Source organism: Gossypium arboreum, chromosome 2 (assembly GCF_025698485.1).
Source record: "Gossypium arboreum isolate Shixiya-1 chromosome 2, ASM2569848v2, whole genome shotgun sequence".
NCBI classification, from domain to species: domain Eukaryota; kingdom Viridiplantae; phylum Streptophyta; class Magnoliopsida; order Malvales; family Malvaceae; genus Gossypium; species Gossypium arboreum.
The window spans coordinates 64685903-64705790 of record NC_069071.1 but is presented as its reverse complement, the minus strand read 5'-3'; the positions used below and the strand labels follow the sequence as shown (position 1 = coordinate 64705790).

Below are 19888 nucleotides of genomic sequence, written 5' to 3'. Positions count from 1 at the left end.
GTAAATGGCCATTGAAATTGGATAATATTGGTTTAAGTATATATGCACATGATGATATTTTCGTGGATGTAGAAATTTTTATGGTTTAAGTTGATAAGTATGTGATGATTGTATTTGATAAATGGTAGCATGTGAATGATGTGTGGATGTCTTGATTGTGGCTGAATTGGTTGAATGTAATTGCTTGGATTGGTGTTATGTTTTGTTCTATAGGTGCGTGCATGGAAGGGTGGCAAAATGACTTGGTAAATAACCTTATTTTTATCCACACGGGCATGTGTCTAGGCCGTGTGTGATACACGGCCGTGTGTCCCTGCACCTTAATTGTTGCAAAATAGAATGCTCAAAATTGAGCACATGGGTGGAGACACGGACGTGTGTTTCAGTCGTGTGGATGACACGGCCTCAGGCACGGGTGTGTGCCCTGGGCGTGTGAAGTCCACACCTATTTTATGAAAAATTATGAAAATTAAATTGACCACATAGCCTAGCACACGGGCGTGTGACTTGGCCGTATGACTTCAATTTGTTCTTGGGTGACAAACAAAGAGTTACACGGGTTAGGGACACGGGTGTGTGTGACCACACGGCCTGTCCACACGGGCATGTCCCTAGCCACAAGGGCGTGTGGCTCTTAAAACATGAAAAATTTTCTAAGTGTTGTGAAATTTTCTAAAATTCTCGGTTTAGTCCCGAACCGCTTCCAATGCATGTTTTGGACCTCGTAGGTTCGTTTTAGGGACGATATGAATGTATATGAAAAGATTTAAATTTGGATGGAAATTTACGTCTCAATTTTGTATGTTTGCTTGTGTATAAGTCCGATAATGCCTCGTACCCTATTCCGATGTTGGATACGAGTAAGGGGTGTTACATATACAAACTTACTAAGCTTAATTGCTTACTTTGTTTACTTTTTTGTGTTCTATAGTAATTCGAAAGCTCGCTTGTTTTGGAAGTTCAAACTCTTATTTTGGTACTTTTGGACTTTATGTATTTTGGTTATATGACATGTATAGGTCATTTGGCTATTGGAAGCCTATATGTTTTGTTATGTAATTAGCCATTTAATGTGGCTTGATTTGGTATATGTTAGTATGTATGTATATATATGTGTGGCTAGTCTCATATTGTATGATTTATGATTGCCATAGGAATGCTTTGATTGTGTATTGGTAGATTAGTACATAATAGTTGAACTTGAAAAATGGTATGCATGTTATATTTAAGCAAGATAGTGCATATATGTAATTGACCATTTAGGTAGTTTTTGAAGGTGATTTTGGCATGTTTTAAAATGATCATTTGAGATACCTAAGAACTTAGGATTGTTGGTAATGAAATTGCATGATATAGACTTGGTTGTGGTTGGTTTGAATGCCTATTGATGATATAGTCATATGTTATTTGGTATGTGTAGGTTGATACCACATTGGGTGAGAAATAAGGCTTGGAAAATGGCCTATTTTTGTCCACATGGGTAGAGACACGGGTGTGTGTCTCAGCCGTGTGTTACATAAGGCCAGATGACACGGTCGTGTGTCCCGTGATACTTATTTATAAAACAAGTCAATAGCTTCACACGGCCTAGCACACGGCTTCGCACACGGGTGTGTGAGGCCACTTTGAAAAGTATACGGCTTGGCACACGGGCGTGTGATCTGGCCGTGTGACCCAAGTCAGTGAGTTACACAGGGTTGGACACGGACTGGGACACGGCCATGTGATCCCATTTTGAATGTCCATACGAGTTATGACAAGGGGCAACTGTCGTATATTGTAATAGTTAAAGTGCCATACATCTCACCAAGGATCAGATGTACCATATAACTTTGTTTGAGAGGTGATCATTCAAGGAAATGTTTAGATTCACAAAAATGGCACAGAACACAATCTGACCAACATGTTGACAAAAAGCCTTCTAGTTTCAAAGTTCAAGCATTGCTTGGACTTGGTAAGTATCCGACGAAGATCCAATTAGGCCTATAATAGGGCTTGACAAAGGAGTTAAGTAAAAGACGAGTCAAGGTGGAGATTTGTGGAAGTTTGCCTCGCATTTAGACCAAAATAGCAAGAGATGTCTTGGCGAGATAAAGCTTGATGTTGTGATGAACAAATGACGTCACGATGAGAAGAGAATCTTCATCCCGACAACACGATCGTTCTTCGTCCCAATGACGCAAAAGCCACATGGCGATGTGGCAACGTGTTCCTTAAGTTTCTTGGTTTTCTTCTCTTAGTTAAACTCTGATTAACCTAGGGATTCTATGAATTTCAGCCTATAAGTAGGCTATAGTTACCCTAGGTTTATACAACAGAAAATATACAGATTGAGAAAATTCTTTATTTTTTAGTTTGAAGGATTTTTCTTTTCTTGATTCTCTCCATCTTTGTACTTCTTTTCTATTAATAAAATATCCTTTTACCCGTGATTTTTTTGTCCTCTTCATAAGAGTTTTTTTCATGAAAATTTGTATATTCGATCTTTTCAATTTCTACTTTACTATTGTTGTTATTGATTTATCCCCAACAAAGACAAAAGTGAATTTATTTGTAAATTGGTATTATACTTTAGCGGCATACACGTTCATAAGTTTTTACAAGTTGGAATATGCAATATTTATGGTAATACTCAATCGTTGTGTAATTAGGAATAATTTTCATAATTTTTGACAATTTGTAAAAGAAATATATTTAAAAAACTAATAATGCATAAATGATATATTGTTTTTTAAAACTTAATGTAAACGTTATTTAAAGAATTCAATTTGGCATAATCGGCCTTATATAAAAGATATTTTTTTGTATTATTATGATGGCTAATTATACCCTTTATATCCATTTTTAATTTGGCAGTTTTCTAATTTACATTTTGGTTCTTCTTGCAAGGAATATATTTATAGCTTGTTGCGAATATTCAGTGCGGAGGCAGGGTCCCGTAACATAAAATATAAAATTTTTATTTAAAATTTATGAAATTTTAAATTAATAATAATAAAATTTAATTTAATCTTTTAAAAATTATAAAGATATAATCTATTAAAATAATAAAATTATATTTTTACTATCATAAAATATACAATTTAATTTTACTTAAATTTTTCCTTAATTTATCACTGCGAATATTATGTTATGATTTTATATTATTTAAGTTTTTATTGAGTTTATTTTCCTTATTTTATTTTTTGAAAACTCGACATTTCTCATATATAGAGAATCACGTGCGAAACATGTAACTGTCATATGTAATGTGATTTATTTTATTAGGGTCAAGAAGATAAGATTGAAACAGGAACTTCACATCGCAAAATATCAACAATTATGCTATACATTTAACTCTACTCAATTAACAATTTATCTATAATGCTGAGGTGCCAGTGAAACATTGGTGCCACTTGTCAGTCATTGAGGTCTTCAAGAACTGAAAAATTCTTCTTCTTTGTTCTAAAGAATATATATTAAATTTGTCCAGGCAGTCCACTTTTGATTACTTTGAGCTTTGGTTTTATTGAAATAGAGCTTATATGGACTTTTCAAGCTAAATTAAGTTTTAATTTCGATGTTTAATTTAGTTTTAAAAAATTTAAGTTGAAGTTAGGGTGGTTTAAGGAGTAAATGGGATTTAGTTTTACTTTGATTTTTAGGCTAAATTAAATTAAATTTTTGTTCTTTGTCCCATTAAATCAACTTAGGTAAACAAAATCTATGGTCACTTTTGTTTACTTTAGATTAAATTTCAGTCATATCTATTTGAAATATTACATTTTAGTTACTTACATTATTGTGTTGTAATATTTTAGTCACTGAACCTTTAATTGCTATTAACGATGTAACAGTAAACTAACGTGACACGTTAAATTATCATTCAAATAAAAAATTAGGTTAAATTATATAATTGATCCCATATTTTTTTTGTTTTGAGTAATTTAATTTTTTTATGTTCTTTTAATTTTTTTTTCTATTCTCTTTTGGTTCTCCCTCCGTCTTCCTATCTTTTTCATTTCTTTTAACGTATTAGGAAGTTGAATTGGCAGTGAAGAATGAAGGAGGAAGTCGAAAGCTATAATTGTCTATAACCAAAACCCATAAACACATACCATCTGCTAACTATCAAAACCCTTCACCACCATCCGTCATCTTCATTTCATCCATTAACACCTTCACCACTACCATGACCTCCTTTAAAAAACATCTCAAAAAATCCCTTGGACTACCCAATATCGAATCTCTATCATCAGCCATTAAATTGACTCGATTTTCTGATATGTACTCCTTTTCATGAATACCTCCTTCCTAACTGTTAGGATTGACAAGAAAGTTGTCGGAGTACCTCGAACCCCTTGACCTGAATCTAACCCCTCTCTTTTCTCCATTTCTCTCTCTCTCTCACTCTCGACACTTTTTTTCTTTGTTGCAAGTCTAATCTTTGGCTCTTTATGATTTTTTGGGGCTTATTAATTGTTGTTTACTTGGATTCTTGATTGATTTGAATGTGAGTTTATTTGGTGAGGGGTGATATTATTGGGTTTGTCATGAATGAGATCATGTTAGTGGTGAATGTGTTAGTGGATGAAATGAAGATGATGGGTAGTGGTGGAGGATTTTGATAGTTAGTAGATGGTATGGGTTTATGGGTTTTGGTTATAGGCAATAATAACTTTCGACATCCTCCTCCTTTCTTCATTGCCAATTTGACTTCCAGATATGTTAAAAGAAATGGAGAAGGTAGGAAAACCTAACAAGAAGTAGAAGAGAATGGAAAAAAAAAAGGAAAGTTAAAATATCATAAAAGAAAAAATTTAAATTGCTCAAAAAAAAAATGGGGACCGATTGTATAATTTAACCTAAAATTTTTGTTTGAAATGATGATTTAATGTGCCGTGTCAGCTTACCGTTACACCTTTAACAATAATTAACGGCATAGTAACTAAAATGTTATGTAACACCCCTCACCCGTATCCAACACCGGGACAGGGTTTGAAGTGCTACCGGACTTAAACTCAATCAACTATATAAAACCGGGCCGTAAAATTTCAATCAATTTAAAACTTTTCATTTCACATAAATTTTGTCTCTTGAACGGGCTCACGAGGCCCAAAACATGCATTAGAGGCGGTTCGGGACTAAATCGAGAAATTAAGAAAAACTTGAAAATTTTCATGTTTTAAGGCTCTACACGCCCGTGTGGATATAGACCGTGTGGTCACACACGCCCGTGTGGCTTGGGACACGCCCGTGCCCTTAGTCCGTGTGCAACACTGACTTTAAAACACGGCCATGTCACACGCCGGTGTGACTTGCCCGTGTACTAATCTGACTTAAAATTTTAAGTGCAGGGGACGCACGGTTGGACAACACGCCCATGGGATAGACCCTGTGTCACTCATGGTCTAGACACACGCCAGTGTCTACCGTCTGGACAATTACAAGGCTATTTTCCAAGCCATTTGTCAGCCTCACAACATATGCATATATACTTATCCAATGACATACAACATGGCATAAGTGAGCTCTTAAATATCTACAAACATGTTATGCTCATGACAATTTCTTATGCAATAAATATCATAGAATTTACTCACATCATTACCACATACTTGTCATAAGTATCATTACGTCACAAACCTCATGTCCATCACTAGGCATGCATAATCATATCCACAAACCATTCATGAGGCATTATTAACTATTTACCAATAACTTAATCTTGCATCAGTTACTAACTCATCAATGAATCTCAATTCAGTCTCTAGGTATACATGCTGTAAGCCCCATCACAAGAGATAATAACATACATGCATAAGAATAATCATATAGGCCTATACCGTTATTAGCCGACATAGGCCAATTCACATGACTATATACTACCTTAATAACAAGCCCATGCCTTTGGATAAATCATAATATCACATACTCAACATTAAAACCCTATACATGCCATAGACTTGAAACACTAGGATTTACTTACCCCGATAGCATTAACTCGACAGTGTGATAATATCTCTGACGGCCTCCAACCCGAGCTAACTTGGAAACCCTAGGGAACATGGGAAAGAAAATGGGGGGTAAGCTTTACGCTTAGTAAGTTCATATGAAAACAATAAGCAACTCATTAACATGTTTTATCAATGTTTACAACATATTCTCAAGTTCACGACAAGCTGTCTTCCTGAGCAACAGTCACTAAATTAATTAAATCTGGAGCTACGAAACTCCAAATTAAGTTCTATTGATTTTTCTTGAAACTAGACTTATGTATCTTTCAACCATAAAATTTCTATAATTTTTGGTTTAGCCAATTAGTACAGTTTATTCCTCAAAGTTACCCCTGATTCACTGTCTTACAGTCCCGACCCTTCTGCATTAAAGTTCAATTATCTCATAGCACATGACTCGAATAATGTTTTTATCTATTTCTCTTGAAAATAGACTCATTAAGGATTCTAAACATATAAATCATGACTCATATCTATTTTTTTAAAATTTATAATGATTTTCTCAATTCAGAACAGGGGATCTCAAAGTCATTCTAACTATGTCCCATGCAACTTCAAATATCTCATTATAGAAAATTCTTTTGCTTACACGGTTTCTTTTATAAGGAACTATACTCAATAAGATTTATTCCTATATTTTATTCAGATTCTAACTAATTTTCCACTATTTTTAATGTATTTTCATATTTACACTACTGCAGTAACTCAAATCTGTCAAGGGTAAGTTATTCATGATCATTGTTCACAAAATTAATACAACATCATTTCATCCATCATGGTAAGAACACATATTTATACATCATAGATCATCAAATGTCAAGGCATTCTCATAGGCTTAGTGTACATACCTGCACAACTCGTAACATGACTCAAGTGCGTACTCACCAATGACTTACCTCATTGGGACCATCATCAACTCTTTCCTCGGATTACCCGTTAAACACTCGGAATACTAATTGGATACTCGGAAAAACCTTTGCACATAAGTGCCTCAATTGTAGCTAAAGCTACCTCATATCTCATGACATTTAAATGCTCACTCCCGAGCTAGTCATCTAGACTCATAATTCCTAGTGACATGTCACTCGTATCCTATTCTATTCCTAAGGTTCAAATGAGATTTTTCCTCGCCTATTAAGGCTTTTTCTTATATATTTCTGTTAATCACATACACTTAATATTTGTACAATTCATGTAATGATAACATTTAAATACATGTATAGCATGGTATTGTTTACATATGAACTTACCTCGATACGACAAAGGTTAAAAAGACGTAATCATCCCTTAATCGATTTCTTTCCGTTCTAAGTCTAAATCTCGATTTTTCAACATTATAAAGGGAGTTTCTTTACTGAAATTTTTCAGCTTCTAAACCCTTTCTTTGTTCCCATTTTAGGTGGAAAGAAGATGAAGAAAAGATGATATCTTTCTTTTCTTTATTTTATTATGAAAAGATGATATCTTTCTTTTCTTTCTTTTATTCTATTTTTAGTCAAATTAGTCACCTAAAAGCCACAAATTTTGGCTTTTTCGACCAATTTGTCTCCCTTGGCAGGCCATCACACTTTCAATGGCCTAATTTCCTTTTAAAGGCCCCTAATTTAAGATACAAAGCAATTTAACACCTTTAGGCATCAAAACACAACTTTTACCTTTTACGCGATTTAGTCCTTTTTCGAAATTGGACTAGAAATCGCTAAAATTAACTTACCAAAAATTACATGCACTTATAAAATCATATTATAACACATAAAATAACATCAAAATAATTTTCTCTGGCCTCAGAATAGTGGTTCCGAAACCACTATTTCGACTAGGCCCAAAATCGGGCTGTTATATTTCTTCCCTCATTTAGGGATTTTCGTCCCCGAAAATTGTACTAGAAAAAGTTGCTCTCAACTTTCACGAGTCACTTATATCTTTTTCTCACAGCTTACAAAACAACTCAGCTCAAGCTCATACTCAGGATTTCTGTAACCTTTCCACAATTACCATAAGAGTCTCGGCTCAATTCGAAATACTGAAAACTGACATTCTAAGAACTATAAGCTTAGAAACACAACTCGTCCAAATCTGTCTAACAATACCTCTGTACATACCAAAATAGTCATGCGGACTACTATCATCAATCTATCACAATCCAATATGGTATCTCTTATTTACCCGGAGAAGAGAGACATCCCGGTACATAATTCATACTAGTCCTTTCTCATTTTCTTCTCTCTTCTTTTTTTTTTTCTTTTTTTTTCATCAAATGCCATCACTGACAATCATAAATCTCAAATATATCTGATAATCGGCCTTACCTTGTAGACAATTCACTACCCTTTGGAAGAACAGATAGGGTGCTACTAAGAACTCTCTACACAATTCTCTACATAACTCGGAGCTTCTCGGTATTCAAACCTTACTTACTTATAGCCTCCTCTATATGCTCAGGCTCTTAACTGTTTCAAAACTTTACTATAACCACATCTCTCGAATAAAAGAAATCCAACTAATTAGGTTTTTCGTATCATACTTATAAGAATAAAACCTCATCATTCCTGACTGTACGACTACTTACCAAGGAACACGTAACGCTATTCTCGAGCCAAAGAATAAACTTAAATGCACATAAATCAGATTTACTTTTGCAGAATAGCCATTCTTTACCCCAAGAATTTTAAAGAACTCTTGACATTAAAATCCTCGCACTTCTATAGTCGAGCCAGAAGCATAATCATAGTAGATTCTAATGTCGTAGGTCAAAGATTACTCGTAAAGATAACCCAAGCTCAATAATTCTCGAAACAAGAACGAGAGCAAAACCAATATAAGAAATTCCAAGATATAAGACTATATCAGAAATCCGAGAATGTAATCCAGAAGAAAATAATAAAGATGATCCGAAAAATCCCTCAGAGAAAACCAAAAGGAAATTACTGTCTGTACGCTCTAGAATTCCTCATAACAGAGATAATATAATTCCCGCATATATAGACCATAATCAATAGAACCTCAGAATAATCTCACATAGATTTTTACTATCAACTTCATTCCAATATATCAGGATAGAAATCTGAAGAGATGGAGAAATGTCGATCATAACTAACTGGACCAATAGGGCTTTTCATCTAATATCATAGTCACTTGCATCCTCATGCGATAGAATTCCCACTCGAAAGGGATAACCATACGTATTTCCCAGAATAGAGAAAAACATAGAATACTTAGAAGAGAAAGATACCCATAACTTTTATTTAATTGAATCTGACATACTTAGATATCTGTGCAAGTCCGACATTATTCCTTTAACTAATTCTGTCTTCACTAATCCCATACTATTCCATTATTGTACTCTTTAGTTTCACTTTTGCAAGCTTATGCAACATATCTCTCGAGAATCTCATTGTATAACTCTATTCTGGTAAGAGGGCGAAGATTGTAAAGCCTCTAAACTTTTTACTCTCAAGCAAAAACATATTCAACAACAACATAGCATTACGCGCATTGATTCAAACATTTCAAATTTCCAACTTGTTAGAAACACATTTTCACATATCTCAGTAATACATGCAACTTTATTTCATGTGAATATTAGCTAAACATAAGTGAATTTATCACAATTCAAACTTTCATTTCTTTTACCCAAATTACTATTAATTTCTTATCAAGTTCCCCCATTTAGTCTTAATCACTTGCTAGTATTTATCAAATTGGAGAACGTCTTACGGTTTTGAGTACATCGCGTACTTGATGCCATAGTCCAACTATGGTCTTGTACTAGCTCTCATCCATCTGTGTCGATACCGTGTCCCAGACAGGTCTTACACTGACACATGTAACCGTGCCGATGTATGTCCCAGACATGTCTTACACTAGCACATCTCGTAGCCGACGCATGTCCCAGACATGTCTGACACTGGATAACATCTTGAGGCCGATGCATGTCCCAAACAAGTCTTACACTGGCTCTCATAATGTGGTTGATGCATGTCCCAGACATATCTTACACTAGCCCTCGTCTCAATGCCGATGTCATGTCCCATACATGGTCTTACACTGGCTCTCATTATGTGGCCGATGCATGTCCCAGACATGTCTAACACTGGCGTACATATCTCATGTATTGCCATGGTCCAACCATGGTCTTTTCCGTCAATTCATTAGTGAACGATCATGCTCATTCCTTGTGTTCTACCCAATTTGATCTTTCAATATTACAACTTTCATGCTATTGTGACATTTATGATTCTATAATTGAGATTATAAACCATAACATTACGGCATCTTGACTTCATTAATCTAGACATAAATGTCAACCTCATGTATATACTGATTATTAATCATGCAATAAAAGCATTCATACATACATTCTGTCATTTCAAGCAAATTTTTTTTCTCATAACCACTTGGCCAATCAAGTGGGACATTTAACATTGTATGAATACTAATATGCATAAAAGAGCTTTTCACAACTTAACTTTGTTTTATTCCACTATTTCATATTCTTTAACTCAAGAGTATCACATAATGAATACTAGTTCATGTAAAAAAAATCATGAATTTCTTTTCATACCTTTCCTATTTTCAGCATATCACAAGCATGATTCAATAATCTCAACTTTACTCTCATCTCTATCAAGATTTGCTCGGTTGGAAGTCATTCCTGTCTTAACCAACAGTTTTGCTAGGGCCAGAAGACATCACACTATTACGAATAATACTATGGCATGTATAGCTAGACTCTTTTACGCTAGATTAGTCCGAGAATCGACTAAATAATACTCTGATACCACTAAATATAACACCCCTCACCCGTATCCAACGCCGGGACAGGGTTCGAAGTGCTACCGGACTTAAACTCAATCAACCATATAAAACCAGGCCGTAAAATTTCAATCAATTTAAAACTTTTCATTTCACATACAATTTGTCCCTTAAACGAGCTTACGAGACCCAAAACATGCATTAGAGGCGATTCGGGGCTAAACCAAGAACTTAAGAAAAACTTGAAAAATTTCATGTTTTAAGGCTTTACACGGCCATGTGGATATAGACCGTGTGGTCACACACGCCCGTGTGGCTTGGGACATGCCCGTGCCCTTAGCCCGTGTGCAACACTGACTTTAAAACATGGCTATGTCACACGCTCGTGTGACCTACCCGTGTACTAATCTAACTTAAAATTTTAAGTGCAGGGGACGCACGGTTGGACAACACGCCCATGGGGCAGACCGTGTGTCACTCACGGTCTAGACACACGCCAGTGTCTACCATGTAGACAATTACAAGGCTATTTTCCAAGCCATTTGTCACCCTCACAACATATGCACACATACTTATCCAATGACATACAACATGGCATAAATGAGCTCTTAAACATCTACAAACATGTTATGCTCATGACAATTTCTTATGCAATAAATATCATAGAATTTACTCACATCATTACCACATACTTGTCATAAGTATCATTACGTCACAAACCTCATGTCCATCACTAGGCATGCATAATCATATCCACAAACCACTCATGAGGCATTATTAACTATTTACCAATCACTTAATCTTGTATCAGTTACTAACTCATCAATGAATCTCAATTCAATTTCTAGGCATACATGCTGTAAGCCACATCACAAGAGATAATAACATACATGCATAAGAATAATCATATAGGCCCATACCGTCATTAGCCGATATAGGCCAATTCACATGACTATATACTACCTTAATAACAAGTCAATGCCTTTGGCTAAATCATAATATCACATACTCAACATTAAAACCCTATACATGCCATAGACTTGAAACACTAGGATTTACTTATGCCGATAGCGTCAACTCGACAGTGTGATAATATCTCTGACGGCCTCCAACCCGAGCTAACCTGGCAACCCTAGAGAACATGGAAAAGAAAAGGGGAGGGGTAAGCTTTACGTTTAGTAAGTTCATATGAAAACAATAAGCAACTCATTAACATGTTTTTATCAATGTTTACAACATATTCTCAAGTTCACGACAAGCTATCTTCCTGAGCAATAGTCACTAAATTAATTATATCTGCAGCTAAGAAACTCAAAATTAAGTTCTGTTAATTTTCCTTGAAACTAGACTAATTTATATTTCTACCATAAAATTTCCATAATTTTTGGTTAAGCCAATTAGTACAGTTTATTCCTCAAAGTTATCCCTGATTCACTGTCTGACAGTCCTGACCCTTCTGTACTAAAGTTCAATTATCTCATAGCACAGGACTCGAATAATGTTCTTGTCTATTTCTATTGAAACTAGACTCATTAAGGATTCTAAAAATATAAATAATAACTCATAAATATTTTTTTACAATTTATAATGATTTTATCAATTCAGAACAGGGGATCTCAAAGTCATTCTGACTCTGTCCTATGCAACTTCAAATATCTCATTATAGGAAATTCTTTTGCTTACATGGTTTCTTTTATAAGAAACTATACTCAATAAGATTTATTCCCATATTTTATTTAGATTCTAACTAATTTTCCACTATTTTTAATGTATTTTCATATTTACACTACTGCAGTAACTCAAATCTGTCAAGGGTAAGTTATTCATGATCATTGTTCACAAAATTAATACAACATCATTTCATCCATCATGGTAAGAACACATATTTATACATCATAGATCATCACATGTCAAGGCATTCTCATAGGCTTAGTGTACATACCTGCACAACTCGTAACATGACTCAAGTGCGTACTCACCAATGACTTACCTCATTGGGACCATCATCAACTCTTTCCTCGGATTACCCGTTGAACACTCGGAATACTAATTGGATACTCGGAAAAACCTTTGCACATAAGTGCCTCAATTGTAGCTAAAGCTACCTCATATCTCATGACATTTAAATGCTCACTCTCGAGCTAGTCATCTAGACTCATAATTCCTAGTGACATGTCACTCGTATCCTATTTTATTCCTAAGGTTCAAACGAGATTTTTCCTCGCCTATTAAGGCTTTGTCTTATATATTTCTGTTAATCACATACACTTAATATTTGTACAATTCATGTAATGATAACATTTAAATACATGTATAGCATGGTATTGTTTACATATGAACTTACCTCGATACGACAAAGGTGAAAAAGACGTAATCATTCCTTAATCGATTTCTTTCCGTTCTAAGTCCAAAATATCGATTTTTCAACATTATAAAGGGAGTTTCTTTGCTGAAATTTTCCAGCTTCTAAACCCTTTCTTTGCTGCCATTTTCGGTGGAGAGATGATGAAGAAAAGATGATATCTTTCTTTTCTTTCTTTTATTCTATTTTTAGTCAAATTAGTCACCTAAAAGCCACAAATTTTGGCTTTTTTTGACCAATTTGTATCCCTTGGCCGGCCATCACACTTTCAATGGCCTAACTGCCTTTTAAAGGTCCCCAATTTAAGATACAAAGTAATTTAACACCTTTAGGCATCAAAACACAACTTTTACCTTTTACGTGATTTAGTCTTTTTTCGAAATTGGACTAGAAATCGCTAAAATTAACTTACCAAAATTTACATGCACTTATAAATTATATTATAACACATAAAATAATATCAAAATAATTTTCTTCGGCCTCGGAATAGTGGTTCTGAAACCACTGTTCCGACTAGGCCCAAAATCAGGCTGTTACATGCTACAACATGATAACGTAAGTGATTAAAATGTAATATTTAAACATAAGTGATTAAAATATAACTTATGGTAAACAAAAGTGACCATGAGTGTAGTTTACCCATTAACTTATGGTTGAACCCTTTTTAATTAAGTGAATTATGTTTTAAAACTTAAACCCAATTTTCCTAAAGCCAAGACCAATTTAGTTTGAGGCCTCATTTTTAGAATCAGTCTAGGCCTATTTGAAATGATGTTTGAGGTTGCTTAGGGCTCGGTTTTAGCCCAATCGCAAAATTCTCACTACAGGCCCACTCTTTTTATTGTAATTTTTAGCAGGCTTCAATTTGATCTCCGGCCCTTTGGAAGCCATTTTTATGAAGAGTCAATTTATTTTAAAATTAGCTCGAGAGCCCACTTTTTTATTCAGTTTCAAGCCCTAATTTCCATATGTTGCTAAGTGGGAACACACAAAAACAAGTAAATTCTTCAGCCATGTGCACTACAATGGGTATTGGTGCAATACAAGGATTAACAGAGGAGAAAAACAATATTTTAAAACACATTACATATTTAATACTTATATTTTAATTTGATCAATTTTAATTTTTGTATTATTTTAATTTTAAAAATTTTGTCCCGACTAAACAAAGATTCTGCTAAATTTGTTCAGTTAAATTCTACTATTAATTCTTTATTATACGTAAAGTTAGAAATTTAGTTCATATTATCTAATTGAATAATTCTTAGTCTTTATATTTTTAGATTTCAAAATTTTAATTTTAATGTAAATGTTAGTCATTAAAATATGAAAATTAAAAATGATTAAATTAAATTATGTAATGGCATGATTTGACTAAAAAATGGATGGTTAAAAGCAATGATTGATAGTAATTCTGATTAACGAACCGATATATAATTTTTAAGATTGAAAATATAATAAAATAAAACAAAGGAATGAAGGTTGGGATTAAAATGATGGACATTGTTTATACCAGTACAAGAGACCAAAACAACATAGACATTTGACGCTAGAGGATGATCTACTCGAAGCAGTACAAAATTTTAACTCTTTCAACTATGTTTTAGTTTTTAAATTAGAATTAAAATGATAAATTTTGTAAATATTAAAGCTTAAATTAGTTGATTTTTTAGATTTAGGATTAAATTGATTAAATATGTAAACTTTGGAGGTCTAAATTTGTTCTTAGACCAATAAAACAAATCTTAAGTTAGACTTTTATTAGATAAATAACCGGAGAGTGACTCAAATATTTAATTTCAAAAATTGAGTAATTAAATTTAAAAAATAATTGAATGACCAAAATAGAACCAAGTGGACTACTATTTTTATAGCTTATCTAAAAATTATAAAAATATAAAAATTCATGAAAAGTTTTAAGAATTAAAAATCCAAAAAAAACTAAAATAAATCTAAAAATACCTAGAATTTTTATTTTAGATATTCATTTGTCAAAATTTATTATGCACCTAAAATAGAAAAATAAAATAAAAACCTTTAATAAATTTTAATTTATTGGATGTCTGTACAAAAGTTAACAACGTCAACAAAGTAACTAAAAATAATACCAATTTAGTTAATAGTGGTCAAGTTTAAATATCAACTAGGGAAAAAATATTTGGTTTCTAACTATAGTTGTTTGAATCAGATCGGTTAGATTGAAAATTGACCGAGAAAAGCATCGACTAGTTAACTCGTGAACCGATATAAATTAATTAAACTAAAATAAAAGATGAATTAAAGTGATAATTAAATCAGATGTTTATTTTAAAATATTTTTATTTTAATAATTTATTTAATCCAACCGATTATCTCATTATGGAAATGATAATGGGTTGTGAGTTATGAAATCCTTGCGTATAGTCCATTCTATCCAAATAATTTCTTTTTAAAAGAAAATCCGAATTTTAGTGTGTGGAATATTAAAAGAAGCGATTCTAATGTTAATGTCAACAAACATTCCATGCATTACGCGGTGAAACATCCTGAAATTAGAAATTGAAAGGCTATATAAATCACAGACACCCCCACCCTTAATCATTGTGCAGTGCGGTGCTTCTCTATTGTTAAATACAATAAACCTTAGAGAAAAACTGCATTTCTCCATCCCCAATCTTTTTCCTTTTTAATAAACCCCAACAAACCAAAATGGCCCGCCAAATTGTTGTTCTTGCTTTGGCCATCATGGCCCTCTTTGCCTTGGTTTCCACCTCTGCTGCGGCCCCCGCCCCCGCACCCGGTGGCAGCCCTTCAGGTTCACCTGGAGATGCTAGCTCCCCTCCTTCTCAGGCCAGCGCTCCTAGTCCTAGCAGTGGTGCCGCACTTGAGGTCTCGGCTATTGCCGCAGGAGCAGCCGCCGTTGCTAGCTATTTTATGTTCTAAATACGATTTATCTCAAGGGTGTCTAGCAGTGGCTTTTCTAGGTTTGATATCATCACGAAAGCTGCCTTATTAATTATTTTGTAATTTGCTAATTTGTTTTATGAATAAAGAATTGGAACGGATGGATGCATCTTTAAAACGAACCTCATATCATGCTCTAATTTTCCCCATTACCAAACCCATTATAATAATAATAATAATAATAACAATAATAATAATAATAATAATAATTCAGTTGGATGTTGGCTGAATATTGGACGCAGAAAAGAAATTTATGTACATAACTGATCAAAGGCGAGAGTTAAACGCGTTTTTATTTGAGTATTAATTCGTGTCAGCCACATTAATCGGTTGAAATCGGAGTTCAAAGCAGAGCTAATCATTTTTATTAATTAGTTGGAGCTAATCGCTATTAACTTAATCGGAGTATTTTTATTTGAGTATTAATTAATGTCACTGTCAGCCACATCAATATGAGTTTATCGCTATTAATTTAAACGCCAATGTTATTCATGCCCAAAAGTTAATCGTTTTTATTAGTGTAACTCAAAAGTTAATTGGCAATTCAAAGTTAATTAGAGTTCTAACCAGAGTTAATCAACTTTCACTAAAAATAAATTAGAAAAAACCAAAGGAGGGAGACCATATTATATCCAAACCAACATGCTCACCTTTACTTAAAGAATAATATGAGATAATCCAACATTTCCACAAACTCATGAGTAGGCTTGTACAATAAAGTCACACTTGCTAAGCGTTGAATTGCTTTATTAATCTCCTTTTTTTCAGAAAAGCAAAAAAATAGTGAATGACTATTGAAGATGCAAGCAGTCTTGAACCAACAAACCAAATCCGGATATATCAATAGGCTTTTAGAGCAATGATTGCAAGCAAGAAATCCGACTCTACAACCAAAGCATCCAAATTCTATCAACAAAGCCATTGTAAAGGCTCTCAAATAGCTTAAATTTAAGCTAAACAAGAGTCCCAAACAGCAACTACATAACCCGATAAGCCACGAACTAGTCGACCTGTTACAAGTTGGCCAACCACGCAGCAGCTCGTGGTGAAGTGTGAGCTGTCTCTACAAGTGGTAAAGTGTGAGTTGTCTCCACAAGTGTCAAAGTGTGAGATGTTCTGCGAAGTGTCAAAGTGTGAAATGCTTTGCAAAGTGTTGAAGTGTAACCTGGCACTACGAAATGGAAAGATGCGAGTTGACTCTGCGAAATGGTGAACTGCGAGCTGCATGCAAGCAAGCAATGCATGCAAGCTGTGAGCTGTGAACTGCATGCAAGCAAACAATGCATGCGAGCAAACAATGCATGCGAGCTGTGAACTACGAGATGATGCCTTTGATGCATGCTATTTTTGGTTCCGTTTGTTTAGTTGCTTTGTTATGTTTTGTAGTTGAAAATGAATTTAGTTGTTAAGTTATTTGATGTGTTTAAGTGTTGATTGACATAATCAGCTTGTGTACAAGTTAAGTTTTGCTTGTTTCCAAGTCATTAGTGGGAGTAGTTGTGTATTTGGTATATTTTTTTTTTTTTTACTTAAGTGTATTGTTTTCAAGTTGAATGGACAAGCAGATTGTTTCATGCTTCCTTATTGCATGTTTTTGCTCCTTTGTTCTTTGTTTCTCTTTGAAAAACGCCAACAATTGGTATCAAGAGCCAGTCATCCTTGAGGGCCATTACCTCTATTTGTGTTTTTCCTTATCGATAAAGAAAAAGTTTGTGTCACACCCAGTTCCCCTAGGGACCCAAATTTAAAGAAGAATCCAAAAGTCAATTGGATGAAAAAGGGAATTTGAGAACTCAAATAAGATATTTAGAAAACTTCAATGGATGGTTGGTTGGAGGATGATTAAATTTCAATCTTGGTTTAGTTAGATTGGAATCGGTTGGTTCCATAGTGGGAGACATAATAATTAGGATTGAGTGGCAGCAATGGTTTGTGGACACTGTGCCGATGGTATATATATATAAAGGAGAGCGTAGGAATAGAATGCCTCTCAATTCTGCTCCCCAAATCTTTTTCTCTAAGCATCGTCTTCTTCAGTTGCCCTAAAGAAGAAGAGGATGCAGTTGAAGGAAATTCTGCATGCTATAGCTATCGTGCGAATTTGAGTTTAAAAGTAGGGAGATTGGGGACTAGTAAGTTTTGTTATCCCTATGAACTTGTAGATTGAAGAAAAAGTAGAGTAAGGATCCTTTAAGTTTCGGTATAATTATAAATTTTGGGTTTTAAAGCTTGATTGTCTTCAAGATTAACTGATAAAGGGTTGTTATGCTTAGCTGTCAGGGCAAAGGAGTCTTGGCATTCGGGTAAGCTAAGTTGTTAAGAGTAAGGAAGCAATGTGAGTTTTTGTACTTCATTTTTGAAACGATGAATGATTTCTGTTGATTACGTATACTATAAGTAAATAGAATTTACATGTTATATGGGTGTCCCCCCGATGGTTGTTCTATGTGCATGAAATAGTCAGTATTACATGTTCTAATAGATGGTGTATTTAATATTAGTAAGTACGTGAGATGCATATATTGTATGAACTAAACTATGGGAAATATCGACGAGTTAGATGGAGTTAGGATTCGGTGTAGGGGTAGAATCATTAGATACCGCCGTATGGTATTTCGGAGTACAAACCATGATGGGTGAAGCTCCGGGCCTTGCGGAGGGAACACTTTGGTGTTCGAGCATCAAGGTATAGGATGGTGAAATGGATGAACGGATGGAATGAAACGAGAATAGTAAAGATCATGGCTAGGCCATGGGACTGATCAGAGGTTATACATTTAAAAATGAGTAAGAAAATAGCTAAAAGATTCTATGACATCATGGTATAAATGAGTAAGACCGTAGTTGAAAGACACTATGACATCATGGTAAACAAGATTGAGACTATAGTTGAAAGGCGTTATGGCATCCTTCGATAGTCCATCGGGATGGTAAACATGGGGTTATATTATGTAAGAGCATAGTTGAAAGATGCTGTGGCATCAGATGATGATTTGACGATAAATGAGTAAGACCTGGCTTAAAGACGCTATGACATCATAGACAGCTGACCAGGACATTAATCATGGGATAGTTTGCCAGGATCTTAAATACGGGGACTATGAGGTGTAAGATCATAGTTCGACTATAACGACCAAGGAGTCTGCCAAGATGTTAACATGGGGCATACAATGTAAGACCATAGCTTGATTACGACGTCATACGAAGTCCTCTAGGAAAATACCCCTAGGGCAATTTGCCAGGGCCATTAGCTTGTAAAAGAAGAATGGGATTTAAGAGTATATATGGTGTATATTCTTGGCTCGGTGAGGAGGTTGACAAGGATTTCCAAATGGGATGAATCCTAAGGTAGAACTGAATAAAAAGATGTACGTGTCTAAGGACTAGAAAGTCAAAGGTCCACGGGTGTAAGAGAAATTAATGGTGGTTAAGTCTGTCGAGGTTATATAGGGTTAAGTTGCCCAAGTTGGTACTCGAAAGAGTCCATCAAGGACTATCTTGGGATGAGCAATTCATTAGGAAATAGGGAGAAAAATAAATTTAAATTCGAGGAAATAAAGGACAGACAACCAACGACCGACTTTGGGTTTCCCATTCAAGGATAGGAGGGAAAGAACTTTGGTTGAGGTATATTCAGGCTCATACTCTGTAACACCCCTCACCCGTATCCAACGTCGGGACACGGTTCGAGGCGTTACCGGACTTAAACATTCACAACATGCAAAATCGGGCCACAAAATTTCACCAAAAATTAAAACATCTCGAACACATGCATATCGTCCCTTATATAGGTCTTCGAAATCTATAACATACATTGGGGTGGTTCAGGACT

The 19888-nt window shown here is 34.5% G+C and overlaps 1 protein-coding gene across 1 annotated transcript; it reads left to right on the top strand.

Annotated features, from left to right (window-relative positions):
* Window positions 1-15664: 15664 nt before the first annotated feature.
* On the top strand, window positions 15665-16178 carry LOC108466827 (classical arabinogalactan protein 11-like). The gene has a single exon (XM_017767185.2). The coding sequence runs from the start codon at window positions 15802-15804 to the stop codon at window positions 16033-16035; it is 234 nt and encodes a 77-aa protein (XP_017622674.1). The 5' UTR covers window positions 15665-15801; the 3' UTR covers window positions 16036-16178.
* The last annotated feature ends 3710 nt before the right edge of the window (window positions 16179-19888 follow it).

Bases quoted from the DNA above. Each gene is read 5' to 3' on its own strand.
- LOC108466827 (XM_017767185.2), top strand. From the start codon at position 15,802: ATGGCCCGCCAAATTGTTGTTCTTGCTTTGGCCATCATGGCCCTCTTT.